General features: G+C 47.7%; 5 protein-coding genes across 5 annotated transcripts; 3 read left to right on the top strand and 2 right to left on the bottom strand.

Moving 5' to 3' along the window:
- Positions 1-265: 265 nt before the first annotated feature.
- On the top strand, positions 266-2752 carry K444DRAFT_280770 (uncharacterized protein). Its single transcript, XM_024871559.1, has 10 exons — positions 266-354; positions 419-572; positions 653-696; positions 748-1138; positions 1198-1430; positions 1482-1913; positions 1985-2200; positions 2262-2355; positions 2425-2666; positions 2727-2752. Exons 2-9 carry the CDS (start codon positions 542-544, stop codon positions 2655-2657), a joined length of 1674 nt encoding a protein of 557 aa, XP_024726992.1. The 5' UTR covers positions 266-354; positions 419-541; the 3' UTR covers positions 2658-2666; positions 2727-2752.
- Positions 2753-4181: 1429 nt separating this feature from the next.
- K444DRAFT_576808 (uncharacterized protein) lies at positions 4182-7141 on the top strand. The gene is made up of 3 exons (XM_024877550.1): positions 4182-4408; positions 4462-5857; positions 5905-7141. Exons 1-3 carry the CDS (start codon positions 4309-4311, stop codon positions 6989-6991), a joined length of 2583 nt encoding a protein of 860 aa, XP_024726991.1. The 5' UTR covers positions 4182-4308; the 3' UTR covers positions 6992-7141.
- A 1014-nt stretch (positions 7142-8155) lies between these two features.
- Positions 8156-9566, bottom strand: K444DRAFT_638289 (uncharacterized protein; the record flags this gene model as incomplete). The annotated part of the gene is made up of 2 exons (XM_024884232.1): positions 8156-8605; positions 8667-9566. The coding sequence occupies 2 exons, from the start codon at positions 9564-9566 to the stop codon at positions 8156-8158; spliced, it is 1350 nt and encodes a 449-aa protein (XP_024726990.1).
- A 4415-nt stretch (positions 9567-13981) lies between these two features.
- Positions 13982-15128, top strand: K444DRAFT_604545 (uncharacterized protein). The gene has a single exon (XM_024878817.1). It carries the CDS (start codon positions 14220-14222, stop codon positions 14943-14945), a length of 726 nt encoding a protein of 241 aa, XP_024726989.1. The 5' UTR covers positions 13982-14219; the 3' UTR covers positions 14946-15128.
- A 128-nt stretch (positions 15129-15256) lies between these two features.
- On the bottom strand, positions 15257-16360 carry K444DRAFT_657689 (uncharacterized protein; the record flags this gene model as incomplete). Its single annotated transcript, XM_024886180.1, has 4 exons — positions 16044-16360; positions 15702-15946; positions 15374-15621; positions 15257-15305 (listed from the first exon to the last, which is right to left on the bottom strand). Exons 1-4 carry the CDS (start codon positions 16336-16338, stop codon positions 15257-15259), a joined length of 837 nt encoding a protein of 278 aa, XP_024726988.1. The 5' UTR covers positions 16339-16360.
- Positions 16361-17535: the final 1175 nt, after the last annotated feature.

The raw sequence follows: 17535 nt of genomic DNA, 5'->3' as shown, positions 1-17535 counted from the left end.
GCCTCGCCCCAAACGATCCATTTCAGCGAGACTCCTACTCGATCACAAGTCATTACCGACCAGCCCCCAATACCGCCGCGTTCACTTTCCACCACAACCTTCTCCGAAGACTCCGCTAAGGACACAGATCACAAACCCCAAGAATGCAATGATAAGAACTGCACATTCGGTTGGGAGACTTATGTGCTGGATCATGCTTGCGGCCCTTCGAAAAAAGAGTCCAAAGCACCTGTGGATAAACTTTCGATTCACAATCTATTGCACGAAGAAGAACATAATCCTCTCTTGGGAGGGTATGAAGAAGGAATCATCCGCCATGTCCATCTCCCTGCAAACAATATGAAATGGGTTTAGGCAAGTCCGTTTCAAATTGCCGCAAGGCACTTAACTAGATCTGAGTCTGATATGTTGTCAACAGGATCTCATTCGAATATATTATCATAAGAAAGACAAGGATGGAGACAAACAGTCTCGGCTGCTACGCTCAGATTTCTGGCATGGTCAGCAACACGGCAGGGGCGGCCCCATTCATGCGAGATTCATGAGGCATCGATGCGACATCGTCCCTGAAGGTAATACCGAGGTTGAAGGATTAGCCACAACAATCTTCTCTCCCTTTATGTCACTTTTTGCTCATTAAAGCCGAATCTAGGTCTAAATGAGCTCAGCGCAACCCACCGAGACTTCGTTATTTCTGTCAGTTTTCACTTACCTCCTTACGATTTGTGCTAAATAGCAAACGTATAGATGCCCTATCTCCACTGGGAGACAGATGAGGCAAGGGAAAAGATGCTAAATGTCATTAAAGACATCGAGTCGCCCGAAACAGCCGGGGCTCGCACCTCAACCGGGGTAGAAGTCAAGGACTTGCGGCTCAGCAATTGGGGCAAGAAATTGCTTCCTAAAGCGATCATTTACGGGACTGCGAAGAAGGCAGATGCGGATGAAAAGCTGCTTCGAAAACATCTTCTATCCGAGCGCCCAGTTCACATCCGAAGGACGTTGGACCAGTCGTACTATTGGACCCTGAAAGATACGTCGACCAGAGATCGAGACCAGGTTGTCTATCGTGCCACCAAGGATCAAAATCCAAGAATAATCATGGTTGATCAACTGTGGCTATGGATATTGGATGGCAGTAAGCATCAAAACATTCACAGACAATTCCGTGGATATTTTTTACTGAATACGATCTAGAACTTGTGATCACGAGCTTCCCAAGACGCTGGGGAAGAAAGAAGCAGGACCCTTCCGGCTTGTATAGAACGATACGAGAGCAGCTTGCTTCTGATCGACCAGATCTAAATAACGTATACGATATGGCAACAATGATGATGGACCAATGCTCGCGAGTTTTTTTCGACCGCGCAGTCTCACGAGACAACAGGCCCGAAGTGATGGATATATTCTCCACCGCGATTGGAGACGTTGTAAGCCGAAAACCAAACGTCCTTTACTCACTCTTCACTGATGCACAACAGACAGACCGGTCCACAAAAGCTTACAATGAGTTCTGGGAACTGATCATGCCAGACTCACATCGCTACCGTGAGATGCTAAACAGGGATCCCAAGGAAATATGGCCATACCTCACCGACGCCGCACGCCGCAAGCTCGACAAAATGAAAAACGAGGATGCGCTTCTTGAACAACTTCTAGATATCAACCCGGAAGGCGAGTTGTTGAGAGAAATCAAGGACATCCAGGATGAGTTGCACATGATGACCAAAGTATACTCTCAGCAACAGTCCGTCGTGAAAGAATTTGTTGCTCACCTCGATCAACTGAGCAGTAAAAGTACGGAAGTAACACAGAAAACTAAGGACAAAGTCAGCCATCTAGCAAAGGAGGTAGTGAGGCGCAAAGCAGAGATCAATGAGCTGACTAAAGCGGCGGAAAGGACTGCTGAAGGTGTGAGTATACCCAGCCCCTCCTTTTACTCGTAATCCTCATTTCTCGCAAAATTTGCTAATTTTCCGGATAGTTGAAAGAACTGCTTGACCTCAAGCAGAAGCACGCCAATGTTGAGGAAGCTCGAGCCGGCGTCCTCGAAGCAAGACAAGCTGTCATCCGCGCCGAGGAAGCAAATAACATCCTCCTTGCCACACGGGACTTGGCGCAGCAATCCGCGCTACAGACTATTCAAGGAAACAAACAAAATCGAGCACTGATGCTCTTTACTATTGTGACTATCATTTTTGTGCGTATTAAAGAATGAAGGTATGACTTAGAGGTGAAGAAATGCTGACGAGGGGTGATAGCTGCCACTGGGGTTTTTCTCTTCGGTCTTCGGAATGAATGCCCCTGAATTCGGTCAGGGCACTTTCCACCTCTGGAAGCAGTTTCTGATCATGTGTGAGTTCTTTCTCCCACTTCACTTACTTCACGTTCGACAAGTGTTTCAGCTGACAACACGATACATAGTCCCTGTATCCATTGTCATCATTGTCTTTTCTCTTGCCCTTGCGCTGAGCGAAGATTTCTTGGGGTTTTGTGGAGCGACGTTGCAGTTGTGGTGGGCTAAGTTCTTGCAAAGGGTGGGTTTGTTTGAGAGATGGAAGAAGAAGGGGGATAGTGTTAGGAGGGCGGTTGCTGTGCGCAAGGAAAGGTTAGATGAATTGTACGAGGGGGAGAACCGGGTGGGAGAAAGTGTATGATTTTGCAAGGTACTGGATTCTATTGTGGGTCTCTGCCAATCAGTATCTCACATATTTTTACGGCACCAGTCCAGAATATTTCAGCAACCCCCTCGCGCCTTGTTTTCTACGCATATTGACACCCGTCCCATACTCTAACAATCTCCGCTCCACCTCCTGAAGATTAGAAGACATCGCCACTGACAAGGCTGTGAATTTCTCGTCCTTTGCAGATACGTCAATGTCTGCCCCGTATTTAACCTACAAGTCTAACGCCCCTGAGTTATGATTTTGTACCGCGATTGTGATCGGTGGTTCCCCAAATATACCCCATCTGACCTCACATTAGGATTTGCGCCCTTCTCTAGGAGAACAGACGCATATTCCGGAGAACTAATGTGGCAAGCTAGTTGGAGGCATACCTCTCCCCCGAGCATGTCGATCCCTGCTCCTTTCTCGTGGAGGAAAGAAACGAGGGTTGGGACAATGAGAACTTACTACTACTACTACTACTAGTAGTAGTAGTAGTAGTAGTAGTAGTAGCAGTAGCGTAAAGAGCCGTACTTTTACGGAAACCACAGGCGGAATGGATATTCGCGCCGTTTTGGGGAAGGAGCTGCACGATCCGGGGCTGATCGAGCTCAATAACTGTCAAGAGCGGGGAGAGGTCTTTATCGCCACGGATATTGGTCAAGGTTCCATGGGAGATGAAAATTGAGGCGACGGAGTAGAGACCGACATGTGCAGTAAAGTGAAAAGGTGTGTATCCCAGGTGAGCACGAGCGTTGAGGAGAGAAGGATCGCTGGCGTAGAGAGTGGTGCAGCTGTTATCTTGGGCGTTAAGAGCGTGGATCAAAGGATTTCGAACTTGGTTGTGTAGCCGAGATGTAATCAACGCATGGGAGGGCAGTTGGCCACTCCTTGAGAGTGCATTGGACCAGGTCCCTTTTGTGGATTCAGCATTAGGGATTTGGTACTGGCACTTTCGACAGATAGTTGTGACGACGGCAATGTATTTGAGATAACCATAGTTATATGTCGTGAGAGCCACACGACCTTTGCACCGTGAAAATACTGTCAAAAAGCCTTTGGAGTTTGCCAGCTTAAAAGATTCTATGACCCTCGTTTCGAAACCTTTATCACTGCGCAGATGCATCGGGCTTAAAACTAGCCCTCTATTCCCAAGTACTACGGTAACATGTAGCAAACCTAGATGTAACATATAATAGCGCCCTGCCTCTTAATCTCTAACTCTCATTTCAAATCGTAAAATTATTAAAGAGACCATACATTATTAGCATTCTTTGGAATTTGAATCTCTGTAGGACACTTTCCGTCTCGTTGACCCAATCACTAACATCCTTTACTCAGTTTCTAATTCTCACCGCCGTCAAGATTATATAGCTATAATCAAAATACTATTTTCTTTCAACTGAGTATTGTAGAGTTAAGATGCACGTGATATGATAATCCCAGAGGCGCCAACTCCCGTTTTGGCGGCACACTCACCGCCTTTACCTCAGCTCATCCTCATCAACACAGTGAATGCGCTGTCTCTTGACCTCTGGTGCCACAAATCTTTACCCAAAGTGTAGCATTCTCCAGGCTTGCATCAATTGGACCACCTGATTTCTCGTACGGTCGCACCACGATTCCTCAGCTTCTTCCCAAGATGGCTCACTCAGAGCCGAAGGATGCCCGAGCGCCATCGACGTCAAGCACCCTTCGAGAACAAGGCAATGCTCTCTACAAAGCCGGGAAGATTCCTCTGGGTAGTCTACTCTTACCCAAAGCAGTTTTGACTGTGCTGACAAACCTTTCACAGCTTGCAAGAAATACATGGAGGCCATAAAAGCGGATCCTGCCGATCCAATTCCTCCACGCAACCTCTCAGCAGGCTATTATGAGTTGGGTGCCTATACGAAATGCATTACGACCGCAAAAGACGCCATCTCTCTTTTGGGCGTCGATCTTTCTCCAGCAGACCAAGCTCAGGTTGAGAAATTGCAAGCACGAATCTCGAAAGCTGAAATACACTCGTTCAAATCGGGTGCAGCGGAAAAGAAAGAGGTTCGGAAGAGAATTTTGGAGAAGTTGCCGAGATACAAACCAAGCATGTTTACCTCTACTGAGTACTTCACGGTCGGTCACGATGACGTGGCTACTATCTTCGAGGCCGATATGTTTGAGGCGTTCGCTCCGGAATCGAAGGAGGTTTCCTTCTTTCTCGGAGGTGTAGGAGATGCAAGGGCGGTGTTACAAACGTTCGCTGTAATATCCGAGTCCGAGAGGCTGAAGGGCAGCCCTGAGAGGAAGTATCACTTCACCATCAACGATATTTCCAAGAGTGCGTTGGCGAGGAATGTGGTGGTTTGGATGTTGTTGAATAAGTTGACTGAGTTGGATAAGGAAGACCAGAAAGAAATGGTATTGAATACAGTCTTCTTTATTTATCTCTCTACGGTAATGCCGAGATACGCCTTCGAGATGCTCGAAGCCACCATCTCAAACGCTATCGACACATTGGAGAAAGGAAGCAGCCCCTTGAAATGGCTTTTCCTCCACGAGAAAGATATCCCATCTTATCTCGCTGCTTTGAGACATTGGTTGGGAGAGGGAAAGCAAATTTTCACCAGTAACGAGGTCGTGGACAAGGTTTCCTTGAAGATGTCCATTTCCGAGGCAGCGGGGCACATGCGAAACGAAGGAGATGCATTCTACAAGAACGAAAAACGTCTTTACATTGAATCAGCTGTCCTCTTTCCTTCCAACAGAGTCCTACAACTGCATGATCCTGGATTCTTGGAAATGATCCAGAAATATTCTACCAGTCCGCGAAAGAACTCAAAAATTTTCAAGAAGTACCTAGGGGAGAATTGGCACCTCAATACGACACTCATGGATAAGGACTGGTATGCGGATCTGCAAGGTAAACATATGTTTGATATGGGATTCAATCCGTTTGAGGCCATCGATCACTTTGCCTACGTCGAAGTTCAGACAAAGCCGAACAACCCAGACAGGCTATTCGAACACATGAAGCCATTCTTCTTAGAGGCTGCCAAGGCAATTGAGTATCTCGGCGAGAGACTGAAGGTCGAGGCTATTCTGGGAGACTACGTGGATGTTGCGGAGAAGATTCAATTTGGTCTGTACGAGACGGTTACTCGTCCTAAGGAATTCCCAATCTTGTACGACAGGATCCATCTGAGCAATGTGCCGTGAGTATTCACACTTCCTTTGGTCATGGAATGCTAAAAAGAAGCAGTGATTACACCCACGGCCATGTCACAACCTTCGCCCACGCTATGCCCTTTCTCCGCCGGGGACCAGCTTCAAGTCTCCGCGCGACTTGTCTGCGTAATTCAGACAGCTGGCGAACTGTCGAGGATTATCTTGCAGACTATAACCAAATCCCCGACACCGACACCCTAGAAGCCCTTGCTCAAATCATGATCGTCATTCGCGAGAACGATGCTCTCCCATACCCCATGGCAGATTACACATTCTACACCTGGTCCAAGCCCGGTCCTCACAACTTCTCCGCTCTACTCCCCAGGAAGAAATTCACGAAATGGTTCTGCTCACTCTTCTTCCGCCTCGCTCTACCAATGCGGATTGACATCACTCTCAACAGCAAAATAATCTTCAGTCCTTTGAACCTTTGCATACTTTTCCGGCTCATCGCCCAGCTTCGAGGCTTCGGCTACCCCTCTCACTGGCTCTCGGAAGCCCTCTTGAACATCATACACAACAATGTCATAACCACCGCTCGTCCGCCAAGAGCGAAGCCAATGAAGCCAGCAGATGTCAAACGCAACTACCCGGACCGAAAACTCTGCACCACACCTTTCTCACACGAACTCGGCACCCTCGCAAGCCTATTCCAACCTTTGCTTCCCTTCAAACTCACCTCACCCTTAATCTCAAAATCAGACGAGATCTACAAATACACTTTCAAGCTGGAAGGATATATGAACTACGTCGCACAACCAAGTTGTCTGATCCTGGTCTTCGTCAAAGAAAGTCTTTTCTCCGACAACAACGCACCGCAAGGCGTTCTCTCTCACCTCAGATTGTTTCTCGATCCCAGCACAGATGAATTCGAGCCAAAATTGTCAGGGCAGCCGATTGATCAATTGAGGGAGGAAGGTGTCAGGGTTTGGAGTTCATTTTCGTGGGATGGGAAGGGCAAGGTGGCGAGTGTGTGGATGAGTGAAGGATTTGTGAAGGAGATAGTGGAGAATAAGTGGAGTGTGGGAATCTGGCGGACGGATATCTGGGAGGCAGTCTGTGTGCCGCAGTTGGTGGGTATTGAGGATGTGGTGATGAAGGAAGAGAGGTGGGTGATGTGAGGGTTCTATTAAGGGATATCATTGGTCTTGGAGTTGCACAATACACCAAGTGATATTCGAAAGGTGGCCTATTTTAGACTTTTAGAGTCAAGCTGCGCTAAATTGACATCATATATAGACTATAGTAGCGGTTTCCTATCTGCTCCCAAGTCAACCGCTCGCGCTAACACTACAAAGGACATCGAACCTGCCCAGATGCTCTCTGCTTCATTTCAAATTAGGGCACTTTATGACGGACAGTTCTCCGATTGCAGTAGAGACTGGTACAAATGTTCTTTGTATATAGCAGTTGGACATTAAAATCCATTCCCTTTATTGTCAAATTGCTATTTGCTGTCAACTGCAACTGGGTACGATTATTCTTGCACCGTATTTCTAAGGCATCAGATTTCACTATCAAAACTGTAAGGCAATCACATAGCGCCCTACTAAAGACGCTTTTGCCGCTTTCAAGCCCCATACCAAATTACTTACCAAATTTCTATTGTCTACACAAATCGCAAATAATAATAAGATTATAATGGGACCACATAATTGTGTATTTGTGAAAATTAAGATATAATTGCAAGCTATATACTTGAAATAATTAATTATTTTATAATTAAATCTTTACCGTTGAAATACGTAATTTAAATATAAGTTCGAAGTAGCATGGGGTGAGATTCGCTTCTTATAGGGGCGAGGCTTCTCGCTTAAATGCCTTAATAAGGGAATTCCAGCCTTAGGAAAGCCGTGGCAGAATAATCATACCCCTGCAACCTCACTGTCAATTTTCTTCTTTAGTTTTTAGCAATTAGCAGATTCATGATTTATTGTTATTTGCAAAGAAAAGCCGGGTGTTAATAATAGCGCCTTTGAGTGAATCCTTTCTCATGGCTAACTACATGAATGTGCTTTCTAGAAACTCCCGAGAATACAGTTCATAGTATTATGAGGAGCTCAGAGTTTACAAGAGAACTAAGATTTACGAATAAACCAACCTCTGCTGCCGCGACCCAACGCTCTGAGAAATCGAGTAAGTTAGAGCCTTAGAGGAGCAACGACGATAGCAGCTTGATAGTCAACTTGAGTGTTTTAGAGACTTGTTATTGAGATTATGATTATATAGCAAGAAGGTGCCTTCCCTGATTGGTTTGCATAGTTTTAAGGGTGCAGGGTAAAAGGCTACTTCATAATCTCTCTTAGGAACACCCTGTCCATCTTATTGTTCTTCGGCAGCGGTAGCGGTAACAGCACCGTCGGCTTGAGACCCATAACTCTCAAAACCCTTGTCAACTCATCCGCAACAACCGGCACCGTTACATAAAGAACCACAACTGTCCACAGCAACCTAATAATTCCTGCCCCATATCGCTTCCACCAGGCTCTTTGCTTTAGCTTTCCATCACCCAACATCTGCTCGACCATGACTTCAAGCAAAACACAAACACCCTGGATCCAAAAGAAAGATGCGTATCGTAGCGGACTGACACTGTAAATATTGCGTGGAAGAGTAGCAGCGTGGAGGACTCCCGAAATGAAGAAGGCGATTACTATCCTAATCGCGTATGCGGGGAGAGACTTGGGCTTTACGCCCAGCACATTTATCAATGCTTTTGCGGGGCTCATGAACAACTACCCTCATCAGCATCAGCCTGCCTACTCTCAACGCCGAGAAAACTGGGAGAAAACTCACGTTTCGGAATAGTTGATGCCAAAACCTCCCCCAGAAGCCCCTCAATCCACTCCCCCACACCACAGCCGGGCTCCCCATCAACATCGGCCAACTCTCAACTCCACCCCACCACTCACCAAAAAGACCCAGTCCACCAAAACTAACGTGCAGAATCGCCAACACGCGATTAATCAACGTGAACACGGCGTACTGCTGCACTCCCAGAACAAGAATCCTTACCAGTCTCGGCGGCGGAAGGAAACCCAAAGTGTAACGAGAGAGCAATGCAGATAAAGGGAGAGTGAAAACAGAATCGATGGGAGTTTCGATTTGGAAATAGGGGTCGAGATGTTGGTATGCGTTCGTGGCGTCGATGAGGAGAAAGCAGAGGCCTGCGAGGAGCATGTTGTTTAGTAGCCAGCGGAGGCGAGACTGTTTTCTCCCGTTTCTGGGAAGAGAATTGTTGGGTGTGGGAGAGCCGGTATCCCATCCGACGTAGCGCATTGAGATGTGGAGTTTGAAGACCCATTGAAGCCTGCTCCGGAAATTCGTAGGATAGGGCTCCTTCCGTATATGCTTTGGCTTGTCATCCTTCTCGCTCTCTTTGTTACTCTTTGAGATACTCTCGCCCGTGGGCTTGAGAGGTGGAGAGGGAGGCGGAGGTTGGTGATAGATGACCTGGAATTTCTCCCGAGGGTTTTGGAATAAGAGGAGTTCCGTGGCCCACAAAACCTGGACCCCAGCCAGGAAACCGAGGCCGACGGACCAGGAATAGATATGACACACCCATATAGGAGGTAGAAATGCGAGGGCTAGTTGATTGTGAGTGAGTTTCGAGGGAGGTATAAGAAGCCCTGCTAACAGGAGGCCGATAGCAGCGAGGTGAGAGAGGAGGCCGAGTTGGAAGGGGGTTAAGGACATTGTGTGTTGGATATGATTTTTCAATAATTATGAGGTTTAGGAATTGATTTCCTGGTTCATGGTTGATTTGACCATATTTGTATACCGTAGGAGGGATAGGGACACTGTGGCCTCGTTCGCGATAGGGGCGAAGAACGCCTTCAAATGCTGCCAAGACATTCAGCTGTTGACTCATATCTACTTTTCTCTACAGCCAGCAAGCCACCACGATCCATGAGGATGCCATTTGTTACACAGATCATTACACCGTGTTATCAAATTTTCTGTCGTGTTCTTGAGAGGTAGAGAGTCAAAGTACTAGGGAAGTCAGACTCTGATCCAATGTTCACTGGTTCCGTTTAAGTCGCTCGACGTGAGCAGCGGCCGCTTTTACCGCAGCCGAGGGTGAGCATCCCTGAGTAACCTGAATAAACCCCAAGTCAGCCTGAACATGCAATAGCGTTTCCCAAAGTACCGACCGGGTCCTCGCCGAGATACTTGCAGCGTCTGCTGTTTCTGAGCTTGTACTGTACATCCCACAGCATGGTTGCTAAGGATGGGACTCCTCACGTTATCCGCCTGCGCAGACCGGTGATGTAGTTTACGGTAGATGTGACATGGGCATTTTTCAAAGGGCTTCCTGTAGCAAAATACTTGTGGTGTTTTCGGCAGTGTCCGGGCGGGAAGGTATTCTCCTTCGGCTTCCGCCTTACTGAGGCTTGATGCTTCAACGGGAGACAAATAGTCGGTGTAGTTATCGATCAGGAGCGATGAGAAATTGTGTCGCAGACTTCGAATGAGTGAAGGGCCGGGAAGGATATGTGTTGTCCGGTGTATGGAGTGATGGGGTGCAATGGTAACAGGGGGCTGGGAGGGAGTTTGTGGCGGAGCATCTCCTCGACCAGGAGAGTGACTCTGATATGCAGATTTAGAGAGGACATGGCGAGAGAAAGAAAAGCAGATAGATCTACTTTAGTTCTGAAGTAGTAGAAGAGACGGAGAGAGAAGGCCAGATTTCGTAGAGCTTAAATCAGATTGTGTGGCGGATGGATGTGAGAGAAGACGACCAATAATTCTCGCCCAGCGACCTTGCTCGAGTATTTGTGTAACGAAGCTCGGATACGGCGGCTGCCTTCCGCGGCGTCGACTGCAGGAAGGTTCAAGGGCCCTGGTAACTTGGCCAAGCAAGGCCAATCACCTTTGGCCTCTGCAAACCAGTGTGACGGTGGACACTGCGCGTGGGGGCTCCCTCATTTCTTTTCCTTGCATCACAACTCCCCGCATGACATGATCTTGCCCCGTTCGCTCCGGGCCGTGCGGAAGGGTGTTCCCTCGTCCAATGGACACCTGTTCACTAAAGATCAAAATTAAGTCGTGGGGGCGCGCTACTGGTATTTATGGGAACTGTGTGTGACTACATCGAACTTCGTGTAACGTCCTCCGCATTCCGGACCCGTTGCGCAGCCCGATGAGAATTCCAATTCTAGTTGGCGATGTTCCGCGTCCCAACTCGACAACTCACACTCCCCTCTATGCCTGGATGGCATGGCACGCCTACGTCAGGATTGTCGTCGACCTGAACCACCAGCGAAGGGCTCATCAGACGGCGGCAATTGCCAGACGTACGGCTTCTCATGAAGCAATACATTTGGATCCCTAAACGATTCTGTCAGTCGACTCCCATCCCAATCAAACGGATGGATTGATTCGTACTCCAGTCTTCTTCGCGGGGTTACGTTTTCCCCTGCCACCACTCTTGGGAGCTTTGCCAGTTGCGCCTGCCTTGCTCTTGTCCTCCTTTTGTGCGCCAAATCTCTTTTGAAACCAAGTATCATCACTCTCGACCATTTCCTTCGCCTTAAAGTCTGGCTCGAAGGTCTGCTGGTCTTTTGTCGACTTGGGGGCGGCAGAGCCTGACATTGTCTTGCCTGTGGTGGTCGGGTTCGTCGGTTCTCGAATTCTCCACGTTCTGGAATGGGAGCACGCGTCTCCTCAAATATGCAGATCGTGTGTGTTCATTTTGAAGGAAAGATGGACCTGCCTTCATTGAAATACCACCCCGTCCTCCAGTTGAGAACCATTCGTCCATTCCGCAAGATCCTTGCTCATTGGGGCCGATCTTACATGGGCGCGCCGCGGAGCCGTGCTCGGATGCCTTTGTGCTCCCATGCCGGATCCGAACCCGGGCAGGCCGGGTCCAGTCCCGAAACCTCTTTCTCACGACTTCTCCGATCGATGTCCTCATACGAATTTCGATAGATGACTCAAGACAATGTAGCATGCTGTTCCTCCAGAAATCTCGTCGTCGAAAATCCTGCCCAGAACCGCGATTGGCGAGCAGAATCTGAATCGACGGCGACGGTTGAGCCTTGAGAAATCCTATCAATCTCGCAGCATGTGTAGATGCTTTCCCCCTTTGTCCTCCTATATATCTTGCTGGTCTGCATACACTCCTTAACCTACCATCGCACCAACTGCTATTGTCCGCAACGCAAATATGGTGCTCTTCCTGGCTATCGACTCCATGCCAAAACCTTTGTGCTTCTTGGTTACAACTTCCATCTCCTTTTTGGATCTCATTGTGCGAATGCGTTGCATAGCGCAGGTCGTCGGTTTAAGCAGACCGATGTTCGTTCGATTGTCGATTCAAGTCTGCTGCCTCTCTTGGGGAGCCGAAAATCTGGAACGACGACGTCAGTCCGTCGCGCGAAGGGGCTCGGAAAGTCTGTCGACGACCGTTGCTGCCTTTGATTCCCGCCTCGTAAGTACTTGGTGCTTCAAAGACAAGTATGTCGCTGCATGTATGTATTGAACTCCGATGGAGAGCCGAGTGCTTCCAGAATAAAGCGTTGAAGGCCGCCCTTTGTTTCTGCGGGGAATTATGACTGTTTGAGATCAGCTTCCAACGTAGCATACTCCCCGACGATAGTTATATGCGTGAATATGATACGATAGCAAGCGTTGTGCTGCGTCGGAATGTCTCTGGTCTGCATGTTGTGTTCGTCTGCTCGATGGGGTTCCCCGCATTCCTCAATGATGTGAATGGGCTTGCGAAGATCGGAACCTACCGCAGCTAAAAGGACACCGACTTTAACGCTAGAAGGCGGAGTGAGTTTTACAACCCAGAACTCCAAGAGGCCAGAAAGGTTGTTGCTATGTGCTAGGATGCTATACCGGAGCCTGATATATTTTCTATTTCAGTGGTGGAAGGTTGGTCGGCTGACAGATGTGTGGGAATATCTTGATCCAACAAAGCGATGCTTTGCCGCTCACGCGCTAGTTCGCGGAGATGGCTTCTCTGTCTCTATACTGTAGATGCTGTTGGAGCCGGGATGGGTCAGAGCGGGGTCGAAAATTAGGGGTATTGTCGGAACCCGCGATATCTCAGCTTTCCTGTTCCCTACAATCTATCGTACCACACTCAGTTTGCGACGCTCCTCCATCGTCCGAGCCATATCCTCCATTGCCTGGACTTCCGGTGGGCACTCAAGGGCAGAAATCTTCCTCGGTCTTGGAACCCAGTATTGTAACGACGGCGAAGCGCCTGCCTTCTCCTCTATTCCGCTTGCTATGTAAGCCTACTTTCATGAGTATTCTATTGATGATCCAGTCCTACGTACGTTCGCTGATCTCAGCCGATATAGCATCTTTCCCAAAAATTCGACTATGTCTTCCTTCCAGCAGACCCTCGAGGCTCTTGATCCAAGCGTCCTTGCAATACTAGATATTTCGAATACTGCTCGATGCTGTATATACTGCAGAGCCCAACACGGGAAAACCCACGCAACCTACCATAAGCCAGCTACTGGTCAAGCGCAACGCGATCCACAATGCGATGAAGACCTTCTTTTTCAATGCGCATCATTGTTCAAGGTCTTTATTGCCGCCTGTCTTATTCTGATAATCGACAAACTCTCGTCAGATTCAAGTGCAACAGCGGAGTATCGCAAGCTGGAAGGCGCTTGGGATAGGCCTTTCACGGACGTCTACAATAATTTGGTCGGGGTCCAAGATCAGATGCGCCCTCTACCTGGGGACCCAAGTGTGCTGAAACTGCTCCTTCACTGCAACGGAGTTTACGACATAAACCATATCCTACTCGCCCCAGATGGGACGCCACTGCAATGTCTTCACGACGTTACTGATAGAATATCTCAATACGCCAAAGATACGCGCGAACAGCCGGCGGAAGGAGAAAATCAGATAATATATTCTAATGCCAATTACATCTTGCTAGCTTTGCTCGTTGACAAGGCATCGGGGTCCCTTAACGAGTTCCTAAAGGAGTACATTTTCAAGCCTTTCGGGATGGAGCGTACCTTTCTATGCCTCGAAGATCTGCTAGGTTCGCGCACAAACGAAAGCCAAAGACAGCCGCATGTAGTATCCAGCGATCGACGTCGCCGTATCTTTAGGCCGACTACGATACTTGGTTTATCCGATATAGTCGAGATTGCTTGGCTAGGTCCTTACACCTCTGCTGCTGATCTAGGCCGCTTTTTTGAGGGATTGCTGTCGGCAAAGGATGGGAAGCCTGTCGGCCGGTTCGACAAAGCAGTCTTCGAGTCTCTTGGCTCTGGTAAGAGCCTTGTTAATAAACAGGCGGGATATACCCCTTGCGGACTGCTTACCAGTTTGAACTCAACGGGCCCAGGGAGCCACTCTCTCAATCGAATGATATCCCCTGATAGTAGTCTCAAGACGCACGTACTTGGGAAACCATCCGGTGAGGAAGAAATCAGCGCATTCTATTTAGCAGGATCTGCTACTGGTTGGGCCGGCACAGTTTATTTCCTACCCAGCAAACGTACATTCGTCATCGTCCTCACCAATACGTCAGGCCCTCTCGACGCCTCCGATCTTATCTCGCGGCTCTACCTGCAAGAAATCTTTGACCTTCGACCTCCAAAGGCTATCGGTTGGGACGTTAGCAATTACCTACCAAGCTGGAGCACGATGACTTCTGCTGAACGATACTTTGAACTAGCTAATCAAATATTCGATGAAAACGCCCTTAAAGTAAAGGAACTGGAGCTACTCGACGCCCAACCGGACACACCGACTTCTAGTTGTCCTGATCTGCCCGGCAAATACTTTTGTTCCAGGAATGGACAGTATTTAGACATCATTGACTGGAAGGGCGAGGATAATGAAAAACCGGAGGGGGTACTTCGTGTTGTCATTCAATCGGGGACAAAGTCGTGTCAGAAATTAAAGTTTGCCAAGAAGGGCGAGAAATTCAGGATATGCTCACCTGGAACATTCTCCACCTTGGCAATTGACTGTTTTGACGCATGGAAAAATCTGGAGTTTGAGGTTGAGCGGGATGGTGGAGGGGTTAAGTCACTGTCACGGCAAGGGGTGCACTTGAATGATATTTTTATTCGAGTAAAGCCCTAGGAGTATTTCTTACTGTCCGCAGCCTTTCATGTCTTATATAGGGTTCCTTGGCTACTTGGCGACGATGGAATTTGGTTGTATTTTATGGATGTTTCTTGTATATTTGCACATTGTGTTTCTACTGCTGGTCTGTTTGGAATTCAAGTTGGTCATCACCTATCACTCAGCTGGCTGAGAAAGGACGCTTATTTAAACGATAGTTAATTGTACAATATCCACAATTGAGCTTATCAATCAAATGACATCAACAGCAATCTCATCCATTCGACCGTCAAATTACCGGTGTTTGCTTCTCTGATAAATCTTAATAATCATGAGCCGACACCATTCGATAGGAAAACTACTAATATTGCTGCGTATCTGTCACAAAAACTTAGCATACTGACTAATCCTCGAATGAAGTGAAAGGTTTAAGGTGCAAGTCTTACCCCGCTACTAAAGCCAAAGCATTCTTGTTGGGCGTATTGAGAAATCCTACTGTCAACACAGCTGTTGCAAACAAGGAAGCCGCTAGAATAACTAGCTTCCAGGTTTTGCTATGGACATAGGAGAGTGCCAGGATAGGGCAGAGCAGCAAGCAGCAGAAGCAGGCATGGAGAAAAACAGCTTCTGCACGCTGAACATTTTCCTCGGAGTAGAGCAGTGTTGACGGCAATTGTTCGCCCAAGCCATCATCCTATACGCATGGAATGTTAGCTCAGGCACATGCGGTAAGGCGGTCTAGCTAGCAGTGGGGGGAGTAGAGAAAGTACTGGCCTTTGCGAATAAACGTCTCAGGTGATCGTGACTGTCGATGAACCTATGAGTCCACGTTTTCTCAAGCGCAGCTATGGAGGCGAGGTCCTTCTGGCGGCTTTTACCCCCAGTATGAAAATCGAGTCCGATACGGAGCGCCGAGCCTCGGCCATGGTAGTAGTTCCACCATTTTTCAAGAAGTTTGAAGATATGTTTCTCGGGCTGTTGATAAGACCTGTAATTTGCCTGCATTGACAGAGCATCGTCTATGAGAAGGTTAGACTTATAATCATCTGGATGATGAATTGTACAGATAGAAAACTGGGAAGAGAGCTAGGTTGATCAATGAAATAGCAGGTGTACCATATTCTTTTAACGCAACTTTAATACTAGGCAAAAGCTCGTCAAACCCAGTTTTTTCACCATTCCATATTTTCGTCTCGAGCGTGTTTTCCAGTTCCGCTAGGTGTTGCTGAAGGCAAAGAATATTAAATAAGTGAAGTTTTCCAAAACGTCGAAACACCCAGAGGTCCGGATCTTGATTTAAATACTGAGCAACAAAGCTCAAATCAGCCTCAGGACGAAGAAATAGTTTTGAAGGCTTGTCATGGGAAGAGTAAGGACCCCCCTCTTCCTTTGAGCCGTCGCGCGAGCTCATGTTGTTGTTCAATGTGCAGGAAGCTGTAACAAATATCCAATGTTTTTGAACTGCCCTTTCTGCATCATATAATCAACAGTATGTCGCAGAGAATATAAGAAAATAGAATGGAGATCCTAGCGCGCGGCTCTGAGTGCAAAGATACTACCTGGCAAGGTTTGACAATGAAACGCAGGCAAAGCTCCTCAGCGTTTAACTCGAAGGCGATCCGCACTCCCTGACGAGTAGACACACCCTCGTAGGGACTAAATTTGAAACATAACAATTGGGGGTCATTGGTTGGTTGATATAACCGCTGGGATGTCATACGCGTCTCACTTAGCACAATGTGGCTTGAATTGCCGCCTGTCGTCTGTGCACCAGCAATTTATGAGTGTTGGTTCTTCGATTTCTGGCACTCTCCTTGGACAAGTACCAGAGCTCCGTTATTGACATGGATGTGCTAAGAGATTGAAATGATTTATTTTTAGAGCGGTCTAGTTTGGGATGCTTGGGAGCTGATTTGGTCTCCCTGGATACAAAGGTGAGCGGCATTGAAATTCGTCTTACACCCTAAGCGAGGACAAGCGTAATTTTGACCCTCGCAATACGGAATTTCTCACAATTCCTCCTTATATTTAATTATCGTAAATTTTTTGCGAAAGTTGGATCTGCTTCTTTTCTATCACCCAAAGACTTGTAAAGAGTTTCGGGCGTTTCGTTGAGATTCGGTATGATTTTGTAAACGTAGCGATTTTGGTGTTCCTCGGCTGCTGCCAGCTGGACGGCACGTGGACGGTTTTCAACGCCGCCCGCCTTCGTATTCGTAAAGAGTCACCAACATGCACAAGAATAAGCGAATAAGGGGTAAAGACTGATTAGTTACCGGAAACGAGAGCAAGAACGTGGCTGGGTACGGGAGAGCAGAGCCTGAGTAATCTGAGTAGAAGGTGAGTCGAGAATGAGTACACCCAGAAGAGCGGCAATGGTAACTAATCCACCTCGGAACAGAGAGGGAAAGATTAGCGTTCAACTACAAAAGTACCAAAGTACCATCAAAACAAGAATTTGCACTGCGCAAAATAAATAGATAGAGAGCAGGAAACCTCGGGTCCAAGATGGCTTAGAACCCAACAATGGATTCTCGAAGCTTGAAAGACGAGGTAACGCACTTGCGCGTTCGATGAGCGGTTCGAAATGGGTCGTGGTGTTCACGGC

The sequence above is a fragment of the Hyaloscypha bicolor genome (assembly GCF_002865645.1).
Source record: "Hyaloscypha bicolor E unplaced genomic scaffold K444scaffold_184, whole genome shotgun sequence".
Taxonomy (NCBI): domain Eukaryota; kingdom Fungi; phylum Ascomycota; class Leotiomycetes; order Helotiales; family Hyaloscyphaceae; genus Hyaloscypha; species Hyaloscypha bicolor.
Note: the sequence above shows the minus strand (reverse complement) of the source record. Positions and strands in the feature narration are given on the sequence as shown.

What these genes read in the sequence shown, in the direction of transcription:
- K444DRAFT_576808 (XM_024877550.1), top strand. Translation starts at nt 4,309, where the DNA reads ATGGCTCACTCAGAGCCGAAGGATGCCCGAGCGCCATCGACGTCAAGC. An exon ending in AGCCGGGAAGATTCCTCTGG is followed by an intron (nt 4,409 to 4,461) that starts GTAGTCTACTCT and finishes AACCTTTCACAG; the next exon opens with CTTGCAAGAAATACATGGAG. An exon ending in ATCCATCTGAGCAATGTGCC is followed by an intron (nt 5,858 to 5,904) that starts GTGAGTATTCAC and finishes AAAAAGAAGCAG; the next exon opens with TGATTACACCCACGGCCATG.
- K444DRAFT_604545 (XM_024878817.1), top strand. Translation starts at nt 14,220, where the DNA reads ATGATATCCCCTGATAGTAGTCTCAAGACGCACGTACTTGGGAAACCA.
- K444DRAFT_280770 (XM_024871559.1), top strand. Translation starts at nt 542, where the DNA reads ATGAGGCATCGATGCGACATCGTCCCTGAAG. An exon ending in CTATTGTGACTATCATTTTT is followed by an intron (nt 2,201 to 2,261) that starts GTGCGTATTAAA and finishes GAGGGGTGATAG; the next exon opens with CTGCCACTGGGGTTTTTCTC. An exon ending in GAAGCAGTTTCTGATCATGT is followed by an intron (nt 2,356 to 2,424) that starts GTGAGTTCTTTC and finishes CACGATACATAG; the next exon opens with TCCCTGTATCCATTGTCATC.